Source organism: Microplitis demolitor, chromosome 1, assembly GCF_026212275.2.
Source record: "Microplitis demolitor isolate Queensland-Clemson2020A chromosome 1, iyMicDemo2.1a, whole genome shotgun sequence".
NCBI lineage: Eukaryota > Metazoa > Arthropoda > Insecta > Hymenoptera > Braconidae > Microplitis > Microplitis demolitor.
In genome coordinates, this window is record NC_068545.1 from 24,569,977 (window position 1) to 24,594,698 (window position 24,722).

The 24,722-nt window shown below is 26.0% G+C and overlaps 1 protein-coding gene across 1 annotated transcript in view; it reads left to right on the forward strand.

Annotated features, from left to right (window-relative positions):
* LOC103577942 (neo-calmodulin) overlaps positions 1-23,715 on the forward strand; it is a 32,966-nt gene extending 9,251 nt beyond the window's left edge. The window contains exons 2-7 of the mRNA XM_008558837.3: positions 4,418-4,904; positions 4,974-5,117; positions 11,060-11,187; positions 18,500-18,590; positions 21,154-21,210; positions 22,131-23,715. Coding sequence (XP_008557059.2) covers positions 4,748-4,904; positions 4,974-5,117; positions 11,060-11,187; positions 18,500-18,590; positions 21,154-21,210; positions 22,131-22,216 — 663 coding nt within the window. The 5' untranslated portion in view covers positions 4,418-4,747 and the 3' untranslated portion in view covers positions 22,217-23,715. The remainder of the gene's footprint in view (positions 1-4,417; positions 4,905-4,973; positions 5,118-11,059; positions 11,188-18,499; positions 18,591-21,153; positions 21,211-22,130) is intronic.
* The last annotated feature ends 1,007 nt before the right edge of the window (positions 23,716-24,722 follow it).

Below are 24,722 nucleotides of genomic sequence, written 5' to 3' on the forward strand. Positions count from 1 at the left end.
TTGACAAAAAGTTTATCTGATAATAAAAAATAAATTATTTTTGTCAAAGTGTAGTTAAATGTATAAATATTAACGAAAAACTATTTTTAAAATTTAGCTAAGTAATTTTTGTTTGAGTTGAGTGTCTCTGATCGATCAAGCTGTCGACTTGGTGCCATTTGTATTTCGTCCGACAGCCTCTCAGGGATTTATGTAAGCCTGCATTTTCTTTACATCCATTGCATTACCACTTTATTTCAACCACATTTCAACTGCTTTTATTTATTTCTCTTTTTATTCAAGGTACAATATCTATTTTTGTATTTTTCCTTAAAATAGCTTGTCGGTATTTTCTTTCGACAGTATTTGTTACTATGTTGAATTCCGTAATACACACCGGATTTTTAAGAAGATATATCCTAATAATATCCACTATCTTAATCTAGAACTAAACATTAATAATATTATCACAATGTGCCCATTACCATATTCTTGTTATCTTCAAGATACTTGATTAACATATTGGGTTATATGAATTATTGAATGGTAACAAGTTTAATTTAGACCTTTAAATTTTATTAGAGATTTATTGGATCGATATCTTAATACCGTGTAGGCATTCATTTCATTTTAAATATTTTTATAATATTTCAAAAACTTGAATCATTAAAATTTAACAATAAACTTCCGAAGTTGTACGACAAAGCTATCAAATATATATTTAAATAATTAAATAGAGTCTCAATTAATGAGGTCGCAAATTGATACCGCTCGATAGTGATAAACTCAAGTTCGAGAGTGGATGATTTTGAAAAGTGTTAAGAAGTATTGGAAATGAGAAGAAAAAAAAAAGAAAAAGAATTTGTGTGAGTCTATTGTCTTTAAAAAAGATGAAATGAGGTCAATTTTGACAAAACCTATTGATTGTCTGAAACTTTAACTATGTTATAAACTGCAATATTTTATAGACGAAAATTCGTCTGTGTATGAAAATATTCTCAATTTCAAGTTTTATTAATTTTTCCTCATATAGAAAATTTTTTGTGATAGCCTTTAAATTATTCATTCAAGGAAGTCTGTAAAACTTTTATGAGCGAAAGGTTGAGGTTAAAAAAATTAAAAGCTTTTAATAAAAAAAAAAACAGCAGAATTGATTTTTCTAAATTATCGCAGATTATTTTATTTTTGCAAATGCAAAAGCTTTTATATTATTATTTTTTTTTTTTCAACTCAACGAATCGAAAAAAAAAAATTTTTTTAAAATTCTACTAGGATTATCGAGAACCGCGGATTGTTATCGATAGAATCACTGAATCCGTATTTTAATTTATTTTATATTTATTCAGGGTATGGTTAAACTGAAAAAAAATAAAAAGAATAAAAGTTCTGAAATAGAAGAAATATTTTTCGATAAAATAGGGTAGATTATAGGGATACTATTAACTGGGTAATCGATTGTTTTATCTCAACAATCTGGTTGTCTTTTGGCGTTTTAGTCATACATTCCAGGGAATATTTTATAATGACAATCGAGCTTGATACTATCGCTCGGCGATAAAGCAATAAAGACAAAGTGTAAGTGAGAGAAATAGAGAATTAGAGAGAGAATATAATGTTACTAGTGAAACAAAGAGGATTTAAAGGATGATCAATATAATTGCCTAGACTGATCTGTTTGTTCGACAATAGGAAATCGAATTTAAAAGGTAGTCGTGACAGTTACTGAGAGTCTCGTTGAGTACACTTGTGTTATTTGATGTTACCTTGTAAAATAAAAATCGTGTCCTGTTTTTCTTAGTAGCCTTTGAATTTAATTTACGTAAATATCTTAAAGATATTTTTTATTTTTATTTTATCCATGGTTGTAGAAAAATTTTAAATTTAATAAAAAAAATTTTTTTTAATGAAAGAAAAACTTGGTGCATTGATTAAAAGACAGAAAGTCAATATTGATAGACTAACCGTGATTCGAATTAAAGTTAGTACAATATTGTTTGTGAATCGGAAACTGCGATCGAGTTTTCTCTGTCGGCTCTACTTGACTCTCCATAAACTAAAACTACTACACACTGAAAAATACGAATCAGAGTAGAAAAATTATTCAGTACTTAAAAAGAAAAGCTAACTCACTATATAGCTTATTATTAAATTTTCAACTATTTTTTTTTTTTTTTTTTAATTTTCCGAGAATTATTTTTATTACATTTCTAAATTGAATTAAAAAAATTATAATATCATTCAAATAAAAACTTTATAAGTTAAAATTAAAATAGAGTATGGTTAAAGTCTTAACAGAATATTTTTTAAAAAATAAGATGATGTAAATTAATTTTATTTAAAATTTTTTTGAAGGTAAAAACTATAAGTCTTATCGTCATAATATCATCCAGTAACTTAAATTTTTATTTCCTCAACAACTTTTGAGGCTGCAAGTACTTTTTAAACATCTTGTTACATTCCCGAGTAAACTTCTTTATGATTATCTACCGACACAACCGTTGAGAATTTTATCGTTTAAACTTTTCTTAACTGCTAATAAAACAGCACAAAGTTAAAGAAAATAAAATAATATTTGCATAATTAAAATTATAATTCATAAGCAAAAAAAAAAAAGAAATTTTAAATAATGAAATACAAGCATATCTGAATTTTAAGAGTTAAATTTATAACTTTTTTTTATTTAAAAGACATCGATGTTGCAATATGTTATCCTGCTGAATTTTAATAACCTCTCTGATATGTAAATTTTGTGAGTTCTCTGTCAACAATTTCCATAAAAAATAATTTAAAAAAAAAACCGGTACTGTACGAAAATAAATAAAATATAATAATAATAATAATAATAATAATGAATAAATCATTTTAGTGATTTATGTATAGTATGATAAAATATATGTTTTCAAAGGTTGACTGATCAAGGTTGACCCAAATCGAAGGGCAATTAACTAAGTCTACTAATGAACCTCACAGATTGCTAGTGACTTGGTTCACTTTGTCGCGGATCTTGTTTCAATATTCCAATACTTCAACTTCCAAGACTTGAATTACCTACCCCTAACTGCTAACGTTGAAATTAACAACCAACTCTTGACGTAAATCGTTTGCAAAGATCAATATTATATCAAAGATTAATTCTTTCACTTAATCAGATTTATATCAGCTAAATATCATAAATAAAATTTTTAAATATATGTCTGTAGATATAAATTTTATATAAGATACTTCACCGCTCTATGATAGATGTCATTTATTAATTACTAGTAGCATGCTTAAGAGCTCTCAAGTGTCATAATGCCAATTTCAATTTTAATATATAGCATTTCAAACTGTCTTAATTCTCTATATTTCATAACTTGAGTTGTTTTTAAATTTAATGGGTTTTAATATAAACTTAATGTGAGTTTTTGAAATTTAAACTCTAGATATCAAATATTTTATCGTTTAAAATAATTACAAAAACCTTATAAAAATTATTTAAAACTAAACTATGTAATTTTCAATTTTTAAAATTTAGATTGATAAAGTTATGGATTTTTTTACTCAAAAATAGTTAAAAAAAAATGAGGTACCTTGATTTTAGTGAGCTGTCCTTAATAGCTGGTAGAATATGTCGAATAATGATGGTGCAGTTACACGAGTATGTAGAACGATTAACAGGTGGCCTGGTATCCATTCTCGTGGGAGTCTACTGGCAATTACAGCATGTAGTTGAGATAAAACAAGTCGTTATTTTATAAAATTTTTTTTTGTTTTACCTAAATTAAACATTATGTATTTTTATTTTGTTTTAACGTTTGTTGCGCATCACACTCTGATGATGATGATAATCAAGTTGGATTGACGTGATTATGTTTCATTATGATAAAATAAAATAGGTGAAAAAAATGAGTTGTTGTAATTTATGGTAGCTGATAATAAATTTAAAGGATAATGTGACATAGGGTGTATGATGATAACATAGAGCTGGAACTTGATGCTGGATAACCCGCATATTTAGTCGAGCATACTTATGCAGTACTATTTACCTCAAGCGCATCATTCAAAGAGATCCTTGTCCCCATATAATGTATCTATGTATATATGTGTATATATGTAACGATACAGAGTACAGTTACAGCAAATGCCACTGCACCAGGTACTTTGAAGTCATTTTAGAGAATTAGAAGTACGTTAGTTTAGATCTCAACTATTCATGGCCGCTTGAACACTTGCCGTTTAATATTCCCTCATTCGTATTAAATTACTTAACTTAGTCACCGGAATTACCAATCTACTTATTGCGGAAGTCCCGGTTTATAAAGTACAAATAAAACAATACCTGTCGCACTATATTCAATAAAACAGTTTATTAAATATTAAATTCAATAAAGTTGATGATAAGATTTAAAAAGTTAAATTTTTTATTTATTTATTTATAATTTTTTTTTTTGGTCTTTAGACACGAAAAGACACTGATGGAGGAAGTGGAGGCGACCAAGAACCAGGTAGTTGTTCTTCAAGGCCATCGATTAGTGAAACTTCCTGGGCGGATGCGCAAAAACCGTCAGTGCCAAATGAATTTACGTCAACTTTAACATCTATTCGACAGCAGTTTCCGCTTAGCGATGATAGCGATAAAAACATAATATCAACTGGGAAACAAGAGCCATTAGAAGAAGCTAGACATGATCGACACGATCGACATGATCGACATGATAAATGTCTTTTACGAGCTGACTGTCCTATTCAAGCTATCCAAGTAACCGGTTGTGAGCCATCAGACACTAAGATGGAGCCACTGATGGTCTCGACGGCTTCTTCAAGTTCTTCGGTATCTGGACAAACGAGACTTTCTACTAGTTTACTTTTCGAGCTACCGGACTCTCGCAGAGGATCCACTACTCCAAGTGACAAAATGCCGGCTATCAGTAAAGCTCAAATGAAAGGTAACAATTTTTTTTTTTTTTTTTCATTTAATCACATATTTAATGTTGAATTATTTCATTTTTGTTAAGAATTCGAAGAAGCATTCAATCTCTTTGATAAAGATCGTGATGGAAGTATTACCAAAGAAGAACTCGGCAGAGTTATGCGCGGTTTGGGGCAATTTGCCAGAACAGAGGAATTGCGAACAATGCTCGAGGAAATCGACACTGACGGTGAGTTTCTACTGATAAAAATACATAACATTTAAATATTTTAAATTATCTTTTATCTATAAAATACTGGGTACTGTCAAATGAATTTTACAAATGTTAAATTAAATCGACCGATGTTTCACTTTGTATACAACTGCATGATAAATTACTCAGATTCTTGTTTTAATATTTTTCCTCGTTATCAAATGAATACAAGTGGAATGGATACATCAATTACTCGTTGTTTCGGTAGAAACAAAAGTATGACGGTCATAAGATACAGTTTCCGCACATCTAGATTTTTTTTTTTTTAAATTATGAATAATTAAAATACAGGCACAAAAATTGATAATTGATATCTACCGTAAATAAAAAATAGACAGCTACATATATTTTTTTTAACAATTGTAAAAGTATAATTAAATGAGGTTGATAATTTTTTTTTATAAATAAGATTAAATTCGATAAAACCAGAATTTTAATTGTTCAGTAATTTCGTTATCGGAATTATAAAACAATTAATATAATTATAGATATAGATTTACGATACGCTGTGCCGATAAATTATTAAAATTATTTGTTAACTGTAAGATATGTAGGTCATTTATCAAAACTTTGAGTTAACTATTTCCCGGCTTGTGATTTCTGTAGCAACTGATATCATACATATTACCTCAATGACATATATATAATAATATTCAGACTTATTCAGTCTTTGGTTGTAAGTTTAACGGGGTAAATTATTTCAAATAAAGCCTGTACATAACTTCTGATAATTTTATTTATAGTTTTGTTTGAAAAATATTGGTTTATTTTAAATGAGTAATGTTATTTTTATTAATTTTAATCTTGCTGTTGTGCTTTGTAGAAAAATTAAATAAAAAAATATTTTTTTCCGGCGTAATGCAGTAGCAAAAAGTATAGAAACGGAAAATTTTACGGATGCTTGACAAACTCAAGGAAAATAAAGTTATCTTGACATCTATCCCTCTATAGGGGATCGCATTTCAAGTTGTTTTTTTTTAATCGCGTATAGATTCCTTCGATATTTTTCGTTTCAACATATTTTTATTTTCATCAACTATATTTTTGTTACATTTCTGATCCTTTTTGCGACTTTACTTTACAGAGTTCTCTTATAGAAAAATACTAACACAAATATATAAATACATATATATTTTATGATATTTCAACAAGATTTAAGTATCTTATCTGTTGATAAAAAATTTATTTATTTTATTTTCTCTGTAAAAATTATATGGTCATGAAATTTTAACAAGATCATTAAATTTATGAATAATTTATACGAAATGCAATTGCAAACGCGGAAAATATCTATGTTATTTTTAAGAAAATATTAATGCATTAAAATTTAAAAAAACAAAACTCATATTTTTATATAGATAAAAAAGGTAAAAGTCTTGTAAATATATAATATCCAAATAAATTAAATTAACATATATATTATCCGGAGCACAGTAAAACCACGTTTAAAAAAGAAAAAAAAATTTTGTTCCGTTGAAAGACTCTAGGGGAGGATGAGGCAATTCGGCCATCCTAGGCCGTTCCGATAGTTCAAAATTTTGCGCAAGATTTTTTTTTCCCATTGATTTATTTTACTTTTCAGCTTTACTCCTTTAATATATATTTACCTAGAAATAACAATTAGTTTAAAAAAATAATATTTTCTGTATAAAAAGTCAGTATCTAGATAAAAGTATCTTAAGAATACTCTAACTATATTGAGCGTAAACGTTAGTAGCTTAATGGATAAGACAAGATTCTTGAGATTGAGAATTTTTTCTAGCTTTCGGATAAGTAAGTTCAAGGGGTAGTAGATAAAAAGTAAAAAAAAAAAAAAAAAAAAAAAAAAATAATGTTTCCATTGAACGTAAATTTTTTTTTTACAATAACATTCGCCAATAGAATAGTAGAATGGTAATTGCCTACATTTTATAAGTATCGGTTGAAGCATCTTTACACTAAGTAGATAAATTTGTCATTACTTGATAAATAAGTATATTTTCTTATTCAGCTCTTTTGCATAATTTAATATATGTCTTTATAGTCTTCCCTCATCCTCGATACGAAGACTAATCAGCTTATCCTATTGGAAAATTACTCTTCTTAATAGACGACGTGAAGATAGTTAATTATATTCTAAATCCAAAATTTTTTTATGTCCGATCATTTGAATACCTTTAGAGTAAAATTAATTGCATTTAATTCGGCGTAACGTTTTAAATAAATTGCAATTAAATCTTCGTAACTTGTTATTCTCTATTCTCTAATTTTACTTTCATTTTACTTAAGTTTTGTAGTTCAAGACTTAAGACGGTAACTTTAACAAAAAGCTCCTGTTAATTCAAGCATTTTATTTTTTTCATGTTTATTTGAAAAATTTTACAACTACGCCAAATTAAAATAAATATTTTCTCAAGTTGTATATTTTAAAAATAAAAATATTGAAATGAATATTGATTAATTGTTAAAGTGCTCGTTAAATGTAAACAAAATTTTACTCTCGCTGACTTTGGATGTTTGCCGTTAACTGATTAATATATGACGTCAATGATCGATTGCTTTCAATCTTAGTTTAACATTTTATAAAGATATATATATATATATATATATATATATATATATATATTTTTGAATTTTAAAATATGTAAACAAAGTTTAATAAAATTGCGATACTCAATTAATTAAATAAAGTTGACTCGAAATTTAAAATTAAAAAAGTAACAGCAAAATTTTTAATAAATTTTAAATGAAAAATTGCTCTTTTTGTGTATATTCTTTTAAAAATATGTATCTTCCTTTATGTTAACCCGGTTTCTGTGAATCTAAAGGTAAAGAGAAGATACTGATACTTATAACTTATAACCCTTGTAAATATTTCTCGTGTTCATGAATATGGCGCGAGGTATATGCATCGTTGCACTTTCATCATCTGGTGAATAAGTATTCACTCGACCTTTGCTTTAAATTCGGCTCAGCACTGTACATATCATCAAAATTGTTGAATATATTTTCTACATATTAATTTTGTTTACCAACATATCGTTATAAATAATGTTATATAAAACATATTCATAAAAGTTACTCGGCATTATACTTTAGGTAACATTAAAATTTAATCATATATTTTACGACACCTCAAGTTTTATGCAGATTGATTCGAGTATCAGCCTGGAAGCTTAACTAACTTGAGTGTTTAATACGCGTGAATAAGTAACTTATGCATATTATACGAGGATTTACGTGTTACCAGCTTAATATAGTTATATAGTATCATAAATTCCGACTCGTTTTCTATAAGACTTGATGTTTAAAAATAATCGAAAATTCTCTTACTAACAAATTTGTTTGATAAGCTTGATAAATATTTATGTATATATACATACCTACAATGCTTTGGATGTTCAGAATTCTTGGTTTTATTCCACAAACAACCTGGAATTTTAACAATTTTCTTTGCTAACTTTCGAAACTAACAAGGATGTGGGTTCATACAGTGTATCGGATAAACAACTTTTTCAAATACTTTTTTATTTTTCTTTCAAAATAATTTTAATTTCTTTTTTCAATAATTTATCTTAATAATAAAAAAAAATTTCATGTCGTAGTTGAATAAAAACTTATTTGTTATCTTGTTTCACGGTCTATTTTTTTGTTTACTTTTGTACGTCGTTTTGTAAGGATGAACAAAATTAGATGTCCGAGTACGAGAAGATTCACGATCACCCCCTAAAACTAATTTACTTTTCAGTATCTTGTTTTCTTTAGATTTTTACACTCGTACCAATTTACAGCACCGTGCACTATTATTTAATTTCGGGTTTAGCAGTCATATCACAAACAATGCCAGGTAACAAAATAATATCATACCCTTTGTTTTTAACCTAAATAATTTTTCAACTTGCTACGTGTGTATAGTTGAGTATAAGCTTTAAAGCCATACTTTATACGAGTAAAGTTAAGTTTTTTCAACTGACAAAAATAAGTTACAAAAGAAGTGAGTAAACGTAGCAATGCTTAAGGCGTTTTGCTGTAACGATGCTACAGACTCTGATGATGGTTGAATTATATAACTCATTTAACACCTCAGGCTAATTGTCGTGTTAAAATTATTAAAGCTGAACTAACTATCAAAGGCTTATTTATAATTTTCATTTATTTTTAACGTATAGAAAATAACTGGTTTTAATTTTTATTCCTTTATAATATTTAACGGTTGGTCGGATTACATTTACATTTGTCTGAAATTTTCATTAATGGTATTATAACTTTATGATTTCACAGAAATGTACAATCTAGTTTCACACTGAACAAAAGATCTCAGACAAAAGCATAACACATATTACTGATATCATAACAATTATAATTATTATTATATACTATCAACAATCAGCATTATTTAGTTAAAATCAAAACAAATTATAAAATATAATATATATTCTGAATAAATTTTTCAAAATTTTCGTGCAGTATCTATACAAAGTCATAGATAAAAATAAATCTCACAATTTATAGACTGTAATGACCAATTTTTTTGGCCCGATCTTGACAACAAAAAGAAACTTTAAGAAAGTACAATCATGAGGGTGAAGAAAAAAATACAAAGCAATTCATCTACCAACAATTTTATCTGCCTTTTGTATATCTTTCAAGAGGAGAAATAAAAAAATAAAAATAAATTGTATTTACACTTTTATTTTTGTTGAAAAGATTTGCGGCTTTATTCGAACCAAATTTAATTCTTGTTAAGTCTAGGTCTAAACGGGATTTAGAGCACACCGTTGAGGCGCCTCACTAGTTTCTTTTTTTTTTCCTTCTCACTGTCTCATCCCTTTATGTAATTTATTTTCATCTTCACACACGCATTATTATGCAATTAAACTATACAAAATCTAGATGCCAGTTTAGCTTTCAAATTTTCTCCATTATACTATACATAATGTCATATTATAAATATTTATCGTTAATTAACAAGTTTAAATGACAATTAATTTTAATGCAAATTTTAATTTTTACTCTAATGGCAATACCTTTTCTTTTTTTTTTTTTTTTTTTTTTTTCTTTTACTTAATAATGCTGAAGCTCTTTACATTTTAAAACTTTTTATTTTTGCTGATGCTTTTTCTGGTCTAATGCAGATACGAGTGTGTATGCTGCATAGAGATTCAATAAGTTTATATACTTATAGCTTTAAAGTTTAAAGCATTAAGGCCAAGCAAGTGCAATACGATTATCCAGCAATAAATTTCAAATTTTATTACACTGTCCAGTAATAAAAATACATTTATATATACCCTGAGTGTTTGTAAGTGTAAGCGATATTTTTCAGACATTCAAGTTGAGTTAAATCAAGTGTTAAGTATACAATATATCCAATAAAATTAATTATCATTTTTTTAAGTCAGTGAACTGGAAAATTTTATTTATTTATTCTATTACATGTATACACAAATAATTATCAATAAATTAATAAATTTTATTGATTAGTTTAAGCATGATAATGTTAGGATATTTATTGTTTATATAACAGGCAATTAAATTATTATATCATTAATAAATTTTATTGATGAGCGTTAGTCATAAAGGTATGATGCGATTGAAATTATTGATCGGGGTTTATTGTGTCATTGTGGGTTATGTCATTATGGATAATTATCGTTCGGTTTGAATTCGCTGGAGCGGGCGTGAAAGGAAACAATTTTGATGTCAAATTATCTTGATAGTTAATCTACGGGCAAACGAGTGCTTGGAAATTGTATATATTTTATTGAGGTGTGTCAAGATAAATTAGATGATTAGGCAGATGATATTTAGATCATTTCACTCTATTTAAATTCCAATTATATTATAATTACTAATTTGGCCATTTATAATTATAATTATAATTTTCCGGGTAAAAAATTATTAACTATTTACTTAATTATAATTTTTTTTGTTTTTAGGTGATGGAAATGTCAGTCTAGTGGAGTTTGTCAAGATTGTTAGTAATATTGGCAATGCAAGTGCTGCACAACAGACAGATCTTACTCAAGAGCAACAGGAAGAACAAGAATTACGCGATGCATTTCGGGTATGTTTTTTTTTTTTTTTTGTAATTCAAAAATTTATGGCAACAAATTTGGTGAAGATTTATAGAAACAAGTTTTATAAAATAGTGCGATTCGAGAATATGAATTTTAAAATTTATATGAATAAAAAATTATAATTTTTATTTTATAAGTTTTATTTGATTAACAAACGTGGATTTTGGCAGCTGAATAATGTTAAATTTTGTCAAATGAATTATTTATTTAACGTAAATGAGGATCGATATTTGTTTTTGCTACAGCAAATTTAATGAACCTATAAAAACAAAAAAGAAAAGAGTTTTGTGAAACTCGATGCTGGATCTTGAATAATGAAAGACTCTTGCTTTTGACATTTCTTCTTTACCTTTTGAATTTTATATGTTTGTGACGTTTTTCGCATCAAAAGTTTGTTTTATTTGCAACTCTTTCTAAGTTTTTTTTTTTTTTGTTTTTGTTTTTAAAAATTTATTGATGAAATTGAGAAAGTGTCCAGTGAGATTTTTTAGGCGAGAATAATTTAAAAAATAAATATCTGCTAAAATTGTTGGCAATCAGATGAAAAACTAACTCGAGAATGTAGTTTATTTGTATTTGTAAGAGTATTTATAATTAACGAGGGAAAAAAACAAAATAAATAGAGATTATTTTTTTATTTATTGTATAGAGCATTTAATTGGGGTTGAATTGTCAAAAGAAAAAGAAAATTAGGGAATAAACATAAATTATTACTCAGTATTAAATATAAAAGGAATTTTCAAGGGGATTTATTTGGCAAGGGAGTACGGTTAAATTGACGCCAATTCGTAGGAAGAGAATAGACCTGGCTGTAAGTGACGGCATCAGGTGTGAGTTGAACGCAGCAAAAAGCTTGAAATCCGAGAAGATAAGAGAATCAAGAGTTGAACTCACTACTCATATATCTACTCTACTCTACTCTAACTCATATCAGGTCTATACTCGTGAAAGTAAATTAATTCAACCTCTTTTCAAGCTACGCGATTATGAAAATTTCATTATTCATTTTTTTTTTTTTTTTTTTACAAGGACACTTCATACGTTGGAAAAGTTTGAATAAACTTTACTGAATAGACTTTTTTTTCTGAGTAATTAACGTCATAAAAAAAAATAGAAAAATAAATTAAATTGCATAATTAATTTTAATTATCAAATAATTAAATTTTTTTTTAAACATTAAATATAAATTAAATAAAGTTATTAAAAATGCATAACATACAAAAAAATAATAAAAGTAATGTTTGTTAACTAAACTACTGCAAAAAAAAAAAAAAAATAAAATAACGCCAATAAAAAATATCGTGACATCGAGTTTTGTTGTTCTCTAGGAAAAACATGACTCGAAAAGAAATTCTCCTGTTATGCGTTTTTTCAATTCACTTCATTCTTGATCATTACTTTTATCATTTACCGCCTGTACTTGGGTTAAAATTTTTCATCTATTTTATTATTTCATTCTACTATTCAATTTAACTTTTTCTACAACAACATTTATCTATTCCCTATTCCTAAAAGTCCATTAAACCAAATAAAATAAACAAATTTCAAAGTAAACTAAAAAAAAAAAAAAAAGTTTAATATAAACAAACTTTGAACTTTTTGCTTTCATTCAACTTTATATTTATTTTGTAATTTTTTTACGACTCCCTACATTGGTATTTTTAACGATGAAAAAAATCACATTTTAAACTCCGTTATCTCTTCTTTCTTCCAGTATTTTTTTTTCTTTTTTTTTTTTCGAATACAATAAAACCATACAGCTAATGCTCCGGGGAATCCCGAGACTTTCTATATCAATTAAAGTCACACCACTATTTTAATGTTTTCCTTATAGATACCTCGATATATACATATATTTTTTTAACACTTCTGTCAAGTTGATTTACAATACAATTTGAAATTCAGGCCTCCAGGGCCATTATTACTCGACTTTTCATTCTCAATTTCTCGTTATAAATATATTTTGCCCATAAAATTGAAGTAGTCAAGAAAATACTTACCTTCAATACTATATTTTCGTTTCGTTTTTCAATCGCAGATACAAAATTAAAAAAACATTTCTTTACCATAAACAAATTTTTCCTGTTGTGAATTAATAGAATATGAATGAAATTTTTTTAGCAATTAAAAATAACACCAACATTATTTGATTAAAAGCTGAGCCTAAAAAGCATAATCCAGTTTTATAAAATCTACACGTTCGTATTATTTTCTTAGGCTCCCTATTTTGCGTCGTCTCCTTTATGTATACAATCGTAATACTATTTTATATGTATGTGGGATGGTTTTTCAATGCATTATGATGCATTAACGTGCAAATGTGAGTACTACATGAGAGTCTGGTTGTATAGCCGTAATTTATTCGCAAATGCATCCTTTTACTCTATACGGCTGCTATACTAACGTGCCGTCTAGATAACAAAATTTCATAGCTTCTACCTCGACGGTACCGTGGATTGAACCTTGAATCAATTTCCGTGTCAATTTATTTTAAATTTAGGAGCTTGAAGACGGTGAACGGTGTCTTATCCAACTACGTAAAGTAAGATAATAACGAACCAGACGTACAAGACACTCATGTACTTAACTCCATATGTTTTTACTTTTATAAAATAAATTTTTTGTTATCACCAGTAACTTTTAAACTTCCTGCTCTGAAAATTGAAAATTTAAAAAAAAAAAAACAATCAATTTAAATTTATAGTAAAAAAAGTCTTGGTGGCAATAAGAAAAATTTTAATCACTAAATTTGTTAGTGTTCCTTAATGTTTAGTATAAAAAAAATATTTTAGAGCTCGAGTAACTTTTAAACTTCAATGACTAGAAGAATATTTTTTAACTGACCTGTAAAATCGATCGTTTTCCACTTATTTTTTTTTTTTTTTTTTTTTTTTATTTTATATCAGATTTCCTGATCCAACATGTACAATATTTTACACTTAACTTTTTTTTCCTCAAAGATTTTCATTTAATGACAAATGAATTTACGTTTACATTCAGTAAGTACTGAATTGTATTGTATTGTAAGTCTGCATTTACTTTCATTTGTTTATTTTCACATTGAGTATATTTAACGCTTATTGATTTTTATTGAATGTCTACGGATAATGCTCACGGAAGTTTTCAATCGGAAATCGAAAAATATTAAATTCGACAAACGTCGTGTAATATTACAATATGTATATCGAGACAGTCATAGATCTATATATTTTGCTTTAGATTTTTTCTTTATCATCGAGTTTATTCTTTTATTAAGTATTTGGTTTTTAGCATATAAATAGGCTAACGTATCTCTTGAATTCACTCCAAAATACTGTTGCTCTATCAACTATAGAGATTTTTAATTTAATTTTTTTTTACATCTGCACGCACGGATTTGAATTTCAGTATCAGTTATTTTTAATAAAATAAAAATATACACCCCAGTATAAAACACGAGTATTATCGTTAAGTTTTTTTTTTCTGCATTATTGTTAACATGAAACACCAGGAATAAAAAAAATATAAAACTATAAAACGTGATATTTCACAGACATGACCTGGATGTTGTGAGATAATTAACTTTTGATAAAAACCAAGACATTGATGAAAGTTTGTACGAAATACAAAACTTGTCTTTTGAATCATTAATAATTTTGTAATTATAATTAAAGATAGTTAGCTATTATTTCTAAGTACTCGTGCTTGTAAAAAATTTTATCTACTAATTTTTTGTTACTCCATTAAATTATAAAACTTTATTAATTAAATTTAAGTTCAGATGGTATGATAATTATTAGCAGAGCAAAATGAAGAATGTGACAATCAACTGACCCTGCGAGTCAGTCGACCAGCTTTTAAATTTCCAGTTATTTTTGAACTTAGACATTATTTTTTAGTTTTATAAATTATGTTACCTGTATTTTGAAATTGTAAGGTTCAATACCTGTTTAGCCATTTGAAACGAGCCAATTAGAGATTAATGCAGATTATCGAATTGTAAATGATCAGTTTCTTCCGTAGGGACGAAAAAGATGAAAATGCTTTCTCTTGCCGGTAAATTAGCTTCAAATTTCATTTTACACTGTTCAAAATCATATTCGTTGATTGTAAACCTCAGAATAATCACATGTCATTTCAATCGATCAACTTGACAGTTCAATTCCCACTGTGCTATTGCACTTAAATTGCCTCATTTCAATTGGCTTCAGATGTTGAGTTCAAAGAGCAAATAGTTTTGAAAAACTACCAGCGATAAGTTTATTCTTGACCACGTGTTTTATAACTCGTAACCCATTACACTATTTTAAAATATATTTTCGTAAATAAATAAATACCGAAACCTTTTGACTAATTCAACACTAGATCAATTGAAAAATTTTAAAAATGATTGAAAATTATTCTTAGACTTGTTAATGTATGGGCATCTAATAAAAAAATTAATTTTTATAACGAGCTGAAATAAAAATTCAAAGATTCAACAGGTGAATTTTTTTTATTTAGCATTTAAAGTTTTTTTTATACAAAGGAAAAAATCATGTTTAAATCTTATTCGCCAATTTTATTTGAAAACTGCTGATAATAAAAAATTTTTTTTATTGTGGAAAAATTTAATAACACGAATCAAATGACCTGAATATAAAATAGAGTGATTTAGTTGAATATGTAGTTTAAAATGGTCAGTAAAATTTATATGCAATATAAGATATGTAATTCGATCGATAAATTTGTAATGGTACAAAACATATTAGGTAGCGAGTGATAAGATTGATGATTTAGATGTTCATAAAGTAGGTCGTGACTTGACTGTTGGGGAAACTAAGATAAGACATAAATTGCAAATCGCATGCAATTGTCCATAAAGTTTCCTCTACTTATACTTGAACCTCAACCTATTCCTTACATACTTTTCCTTCTCCTCATTTTCTTCTTACTTCTTACTACATCTACTCGTATCCTCAACTTATTGTTTGAAAAATATATCTTATGGAATGAGAAGTGAACGAAGACGCGACAATGAACGAGTTTGACAACTTAAACAATGAACTTGGTAGTACCTGGGTAATCACCGTCTAGGCAAATCGACAACTCATTGTCAGATAATAGTCATTTTCTACTAATGATCTAGCTTCTCTACTTTCTCAATTATATATACCATTGGATTTTATCCAACAAATACTTATCAGTAAATAATTTTTTATTTTTCTTAATATTGAAACATCATTGGATCCTCAATTAAATGAATCATTTGTTTTAATATTTTTTTTTTACAAGATTTTATTGAGTTAAAAAAAAAATAAGCAAAATATGATTTCAACTTTAAGTGGGGTATAGATGAAAATGAAACGTTGAGGAAAAAATTTAAGGAGAGCTGGTGTTATAGTGTATCACCCTTGAGAACGATAATTTGTTGACGAGTTGATGAAACGTATGTGGGAGTTGTGTATATGGTTTTGGGTATATCGTATAAAGTTTTGGGCGTGTTGTGTACAGATGGGATAGATTGACCTGAAGATGAGTCTAGGAAATATAAAAGAAAAGAAAATAACGATTGAGAGTAATCTCTGAAAAAGACCCTCACAAAAAAGATTGTATAACATAAAAAATAATATGAAAAAAAATGTATATAATACAACTTACTACACCATCGAGAAATAAATTATTTAATAGCTTCACTGTAACACAACAAACCAATGTTTTTTATGTAATTTTATAAATGTAAATTAACTGAAAACTACTTAAATTTTTATTAAGCTTTACTTTAAAACACAAAAAAAATTTTTACTGGACTTGTTGGTGTGTCTCTAATTAGAGGATATCGTAATGAATGAAAAACCTTACTATTGTAAAAAATCCAGCGGCCATATTCAAAAACACTATTTTTTTTTTTTTTTTCAAAGTTAAGGATTATTCGGATAAATTTACTTGAATGAATTGTTTTTTATGGTCGTTTGGGGGGCTAAAAAAACGCTGTTGGAAAAAATTCAATGAAGTATAGGAATGTTTTATTTATTCTTAAAATAAATATTTTTTTCGTTGCACGAACGTTCGAAACTTGAGATGTATTAGATAGTAATATTCTTCCTAATCTTCCTCCAATAAACGCTTGTTTAGATATTCAAAATGAATTTTATTTTCATCAGAAACGAAATAGTTTCATAGTAATTATACGATTGATTTTGCGAGTGAAATTTATCGTATTGTTATGGAAGACTTGTACGTGTGCTAAAAAATATTTGACAATAAGTAATTAACCAGAGATCATTTAAATACACGTTATCGATAAATCGTCAGCGTCAGTTTATGCCGACGAGCCTGCACGTACATAAAAATAAAATGAAAAAATAGGAGGAAATAATTCTGACTGAAAGAGTGGTTTTCCTCGTCAGCATACAATCTCGGAAAAAAAAAACTATAAAAATAGACAAATAAAATAAATGTCCAATGAAAAATTGATCGAGAGTCGTACACGGGTACTTGGTTGCTTTCAAAAACATTCTCATTTCAATTACAAATAATTACTAGTCTGTCGGAAAAATTTTTTTTACCAAAACAAACAAAACAAACAATAAATCAAAATAAAATAAAAATTCGGGGTTAAAAACCTAGTTGATGAAATGAAACATGAAGAGTAAAAGAAACATTGAAATAAGAATATATGTTACGTAAATATCCGAACAATTACTTCTATTGCAAATATAACTTATTCATTTACATTATGTTATATATATATATATATCTATCAATGTCGGGGTGTACGGAGGTAATGATTCAATCTCGCGAAACCGCAGGTGCGGGAAACTGTTGAGGGCTTGAGGGATACACAACTGCATTTTATTAGAATGACGATCATGTGGTACTAGAGAGTACTAGAGAGGAAAGGGAACGATGTGTAATTAACGAATATAATAATCGATCGTATGGTAATCATCTGGAAAATTGTTTAATAATTGGATTTTGTCTATTTGCTTTCGATAAGTCATTTTCATTTATTATTTATCATATTATAAATCATACATTTATATTTAATAAAGACAATTTTTTATGAGTAATATAAAACCCCTTCAGGGTAACCTTTATGGGGATTAAATAAATGGAAATTAATCCATCTGCATGCACTCCGCATAATTTTTTTTTTTTTCATTATATAATTGATGATATTTTATATTGACTTTTATGTAAATTTTAACTGATTATATGTGAACTTTTGTTTTTGCTATAAAATGTAACAAAGTATCAATTCATAGTAAATACTGTTTAGTATATATATTCTTTGAGTTTTTATAAAAAATTTATAATTATAATTTTTTTTTTTTACAGGTCTTTGATAAACACAACCGTGGTTATATCACAGCATCTGATCTAAGAGCGGTGCTACAGTGTCTGGGCGAAGATTTATCCGAGGAAGAAAGTAAGTATCAAATGCCACTAAATTTTAGTAAAACAATTTTTCTTTTTTCACCAAATTTTTTTACGCGTTTTCTTTGAAGCTTTAATTGGGAGTGAAAAAAAAAAGTTTTAAATAAAAATTCGTCAACAGTTGAGGTATTATTTACGTGACAGGGTATAGAAATTTTTTAAGTATTTATTTTAAGAAAAGTTTAAATAACGGATTTGAAGCGGATAAATTTGATAACTTGTACACGGAAACTCAGATAACGACCGGCTGTTGCTATTGAAAAAATGTGCCATTAGTGTATTCTTTTGATTAAAATAAAATGTCGTCAAAGCTTCTACGCATCTTTTTTTTTTTTTTTTTTTTTTTTTTTTTTTTTTCTTGTATTAGGACATGGATTAAATTGTAAAAAAGTCGTTTGAGAGAGTATCTTTTGAGAAAAGAGATTTTAATTGTAAGGTAGAGTAGTTATCGGGTATTGGAGATAATTATTAAGCTTGTAAGAATTAATGAGTTGATTATAAAATGCTTGTACTTTAAAAAAAGAATTTTCTTTTCTAGCTTTTTTTTTTTAACACATAATTTAAATAATCTCATTAAAAAATATTAGCTGGTGTCTTTATTTTTATCCAATATTATTTTAATCAAAATGTTAAAATAAAAATAAATCAATTAATTTACAGAGAAATCATTAATTTTTTTTAATAAAAATTAATAATTCTTTTGGATTAAAAAAAAAATGTATTTTATTGCTAAATCGTATTTTATAATAATCGATCGTGTTTTTAAAAATATTTTGACTTGACTGAAAGTGAAAAACGACCTGAATGATTTTATAAATAGGCCATTATGGACTCACTGAAAATAGCCGTCAGTTATTTTTCGTAACAAAAAAAAATTGCAACTAGAATTTATCGAATAATTTAAATAAAATCGGTAATTTTAATTATAATTTTCTGTAGACATTGAAACTTGCGGTCAGTGTTGATCTATATCACAAACACAAGCACTTGATAGAGATGATAATTCTGTACACATGTGTTACAGTTGATCCGCGAGAAAATTCGAAAACGACATTGCCAGTCTGCACCTGTGTCTATATAAATATTCTGTAGTGAATCCGCATTATAATATAATTATATATTTATTTAAAATTATCAACAAGTTAATAATATTTTAATACGCTCATCCTAATTACGACTGTATCATAACTTTTACATGCTAAATTATTATTAATATCAAGTAGCATTCATCCGATAATTATTGAAAATGTTAATTACTTTATTAATTACACTTTATTGAGTTCATAATTTCGCCGTCGGAATTTAATTTAAAAAATAAAAAAAAAAAAATATTTATTAATTTATTTAATGTCAATAGTTGAGTTTCATCGTATACTCTATTGAAAATTAACAAAATGTAGGATCAAATAATCAAATACATCGTATATATTATTACATCGTACATATATACATTATCTATATTCGTTATATTGCCATACTTGAAATATTTATTCCATTGATATATACACAATTTGCACAATTACACGCTATCGGTATTAGTTAAAATTTTAAATCAATACATCATTTAGTCATATGAGCAAATAACAATCATACCACTCAATAAATCTCATCAGAGAAATATTTTATGTTGACACGAGTAAGTATATATTAATTAAATAAATATATATTTTTATTAACAACGTTTTTTTTTTTTTTTTTTTTTTTTTTTGTAAAAAGAGCTCTGGAAATTAAGAAAGCTGAAAAACAATTCACTTTTTTTTATCATGTACACGCAAAATCTTTTATTTTCGGTTCAAGTTACAGAAAGTAAAACAAACTTTTAATTGCCATTAATTTTTTCTTCTTTTGTTTTTTTCGAAGAAACTTGGGTATTCCGAAAAGAATGAAACAAGCTTTTTTTCATATTTACAACAACAATTAATAATAAGTAAAATGGTAATTTATGTGTAAACTTGAGTTGAAAATCCAGTTTAAGAGTAAAATTGAGTCTCACTCAATAGAATTTATAGACATTGAAAAAAAAAAATCTTGCCCGAAAGTAAAATGCTAAGCGTGCATTTGTAAATGAAACGTAAAAAAAAAGAAAAAAAAAACAAGATAATTTTAAAATTATTGCCACAGCACCGCGAGCGTCCATTCGGTAGTACCCGCGTGTGATAATGGCTCTAACTCTTACTTTAATCGTCTCATTATTACAGCAACTTTTCGCGGTAAAATGTAGGCAGCTTTGAATGCATTGGTAGATTATTCACCACTAGACACTTCTTCCCTTGCCTCATTTATCATCATTTAAAGTAATGATTCTTGCATTAATGTTAAATTTATCCTATACATTATTATACATATTTAAAAACTACATTAAAAAAAAATATTTTTTTTTTACCCTTTCATTTCACTTTTCTTGAAATATTTTAAAATATTTCCACAGAAAGCTTTTTTTCAAAGGTTTTAATATCACTTACTTTTATGTAATTTTTTATTTATAGTAAATTTACTTATGGTTCTATAGAAAGTTATAAATTTATAAAAATAATTTTTATTAATTTTCTTTTTAGTTGAGGACATGATCAAAGAAGTGGATGAAGACGGGGATGGACGAATTGATTTTTGCGGTAAAAATTTTTTTTATTTTTAATTTATACGACACAAAAATATTTAAAAATTATTTTGGTTATAACATCTATAAAAGGACTGAATACTGAGAGTTTTTGAGTTTACACTTGAACGCTAACTTTTTTTTCAAACTCAATTCTCGGATACTTAAAAGTGTTTCGGAGAGTAGTTACTTGAATTGGATGAAAATGTTTGCCAACGTGTTAAAAAGTAACTGTAGTATTTTATAAATTTAATATCAATCCAGTTGAATCGGCAGCAAATTCTTATCACGTTTTATAAATTTAAATTTATAAAAGAGTTATTTTTAATGAAACTTTAATACCAAATTTATCGTGATATAAATTTAAAATTTTTTAAAATAAAAAATAGTTATTCCCGTGTTTTTTTTTTTTTTTTTATTTTCAAATTATCGTTCTGCGTTTATTAGTTTTTTTGTTCTCGCACTATCAGCACAATGATTCAATTAAATACACTTTTAATTGACTTGCTCAAGTAAATTATAAGTCGATTGGCAATTAAAGGAAGCAAGTGCACTCATCGTCAATAAAAGCCCTTTGTCTCATCGCGTCAGATCCTCGTGATTTTCTCTCGAGTTCACTTGTCTTTTCCAATCAGGAGATCTTATTGCCAACACTATTTACTATTTCCTTGTATTAATCACTACGTACATTTATATATTTTATTTTTTCACAAAAAAATAAAAATGTTTTTTACATAAACAGTAATTAATTATAATTTCTTACATTTATTTAATTTTTTTGAATGAATTAAATTAAATTTGTTTTTTTATGTTCAGTAAGTATTTAAAAAATTTTTGCTAAAATACTTTATTTGAATTTAATTGAATAATATAATTAATTCGAGCTGAATAATTGAATTTATGAAATTTAAATATTTGTATTAATTTTCACTATAGAATTTGCTCGATCACTTGTGAATCCATCGAGTGACAATGAAGATGAAGAAGAGGACGACGAGCTACCGCAGTCACCTCTTTCTTAAAAAACAATAACTATAATACGAATGCTTGTTTAATATTTATTGGTATTTTTCTCTGTTAACGAAAAATCAACGAGCAAAAAAAACTTAAAATTTAATAAACTTAATTAATTAAAAATAAATAAAATCATAATCACTGCACGATATTGTCATTAATAAATTTATTCATACTGACACCTCGCGTGTCTACAAGTGATGTAACTATGTGTATATGTATAATGTATATTTAATTGTAATTTTGGCTTTTAAATTTTTAAAATATTTATTGAGTTAAAGTTACAGAAAAAAATCCAATATTTATAATAATGATAAATTAAAATGACAATTTTATTCTGTAATTTAAATAAAACAACAAGAGAATCAGTAGAGAGAATTATTTTATAGGTGCGTTGATCTCGAATAAAATTATATTCAGACCTGTCGATTGTAATCTCTCACTGATTTTCAATATCTAAAGAATAAATAATATAAATTTTATCTCGTACCTTAATGAAACGAGAGGTTTCGCGTTTTACAATCAATTTAGAGTCCAGTTATGAAAACAATATTTTTTTTTTTTTATTTTTTTTTTTCTAAATTATCATTTCTACAGATTTTAAATTATTTATGTATAAATTATAAATTTTTTAAATATTATATTTTCATTACTGGGCAAAAATATTGAAATATTAAAAAAAAATTCTACATATCCAAATAAAAAATTCAATCGCTTACATTTTGAGACATTAATCTTTTAATTAATATTTGTAGAATCAAATTAAAATAACGGAAATATAAAAGTACTGCAAAAATATCTTTGAACAAAAAAAAAATTTTTTAATATTAATTTGTGGAGCTTTATTTTAAAAAATATTATAACGAGTATTCAAAAACTTTTCAATTGAGTAAAATATTTAAATAAAAAATTAAAATAATGAAAAAATTACTTTTTCTCAAACTGCATTCCATTTATTTTTGTTTAAAAAAAAAAACATTTAGATAAATAATTATAAAAAAAAAAAATGATAGTCACATCCATTGAGTAAAGGTATTTTTGTCATAAAAATTTAATTAAAATGAAAAAATCAAAGATTATATAAAAACTCTATAAATAAGTCCACTGGTCATAAAATTAAATAACTAATGAAATAAATAAATTATCATCCTACCGCACGCATGCTCAATGAATTTTTCATTAAAAATCCTCTATTAATCTTTTTCAATTTAAGAAAATATAAAGTTAAATATATACCGACCAGTTGACTTGTACCAATAATTAAAATTATTAATGCAAGAAAGTATTAATTTATTAAATAACTAATTAAATATTAAATTAATTAATTGTCATTAAAATATGCTTAATTATTTATTTAATTATTTGTTAGAAAATTTCATAAATAGAATTAAATGAAATATCCAATGGCGCTCAAACTTTTTAATTTAAATAAATAATAAATAAATAAATACCCATGTTATCTCGACATTTTTCCAATTATAATATAATTAAATTAATCTAATCTGATAAAATATTAATTAAACTATGTCATTTACCTTAAAAAAAAATCAAATTTTAAGAAAATAATAATGTTATGCTAAATGATAAAGCTAATATGCGATGTTTAAAAATATTTTAAAAATTTAAATAAATCAATTAATTAAATCAATTATTTGAGTTGTTAAATTTAAACCTTTTACATTATTATTATTTTATTTTTTTACCATTACTAGGTAAATTATTTAAAATTAAAAATAATTTGCCTTATTATTGAAAATTTTTAATTTTCTAAGCAGGAAGTTAAAATTAATTAACACAATATATTTTTCAAAGGCTCATTTTTATTAGCGATAAATAAACTTAGACATTTTTACAATATTTAACAATGCATACTCGTCATAATTCGTCAGAAAAAATATAGTTAATTATCTATATCCGTTACACAATTACAATATTATTAATAATAAATATAATAGTAGGCTGTGCCTCTGGACGTGTTTTAAACAAACTGACATTCTTTATTCATTTTTCATTTCTCTCACGTGGCACAACGGTAATATATATATATATATTTATTAACTATTACTGATTACAAATATTATATATATTGGGCATAAGAATTTTATTTTCTCAATAAATCAGATCATTCATCAGTTCTATTCCATTCTGTCCATATAAATTTCCTTTCAAGTACGACAAATTAGCTCTTAGACATTCAGACTTGATAAAATTCTACCCCATTTCCTCCAATGAAATGCAATGACAGTTACATATGAATTCTATTTAACTGTCCTTGATTTCAATAGTCACAAATATATTTTACCCATAAATTAATTGAGTCTGTTTAAATAATTATCTCATAAAGTTTAAATTCTCCATACAATATTCTTATATATTTTAAATATCATACTAATTTACATTACTCGTGTGCTGATTTATTTTTATTTTTTTTTTTTTTTTTTTTTTTTGGCGTAGTATTAAATTTGTTGATATTTTTTAAAATTAAAATCTTCGAGGCAGTCTCTTTGGATTATT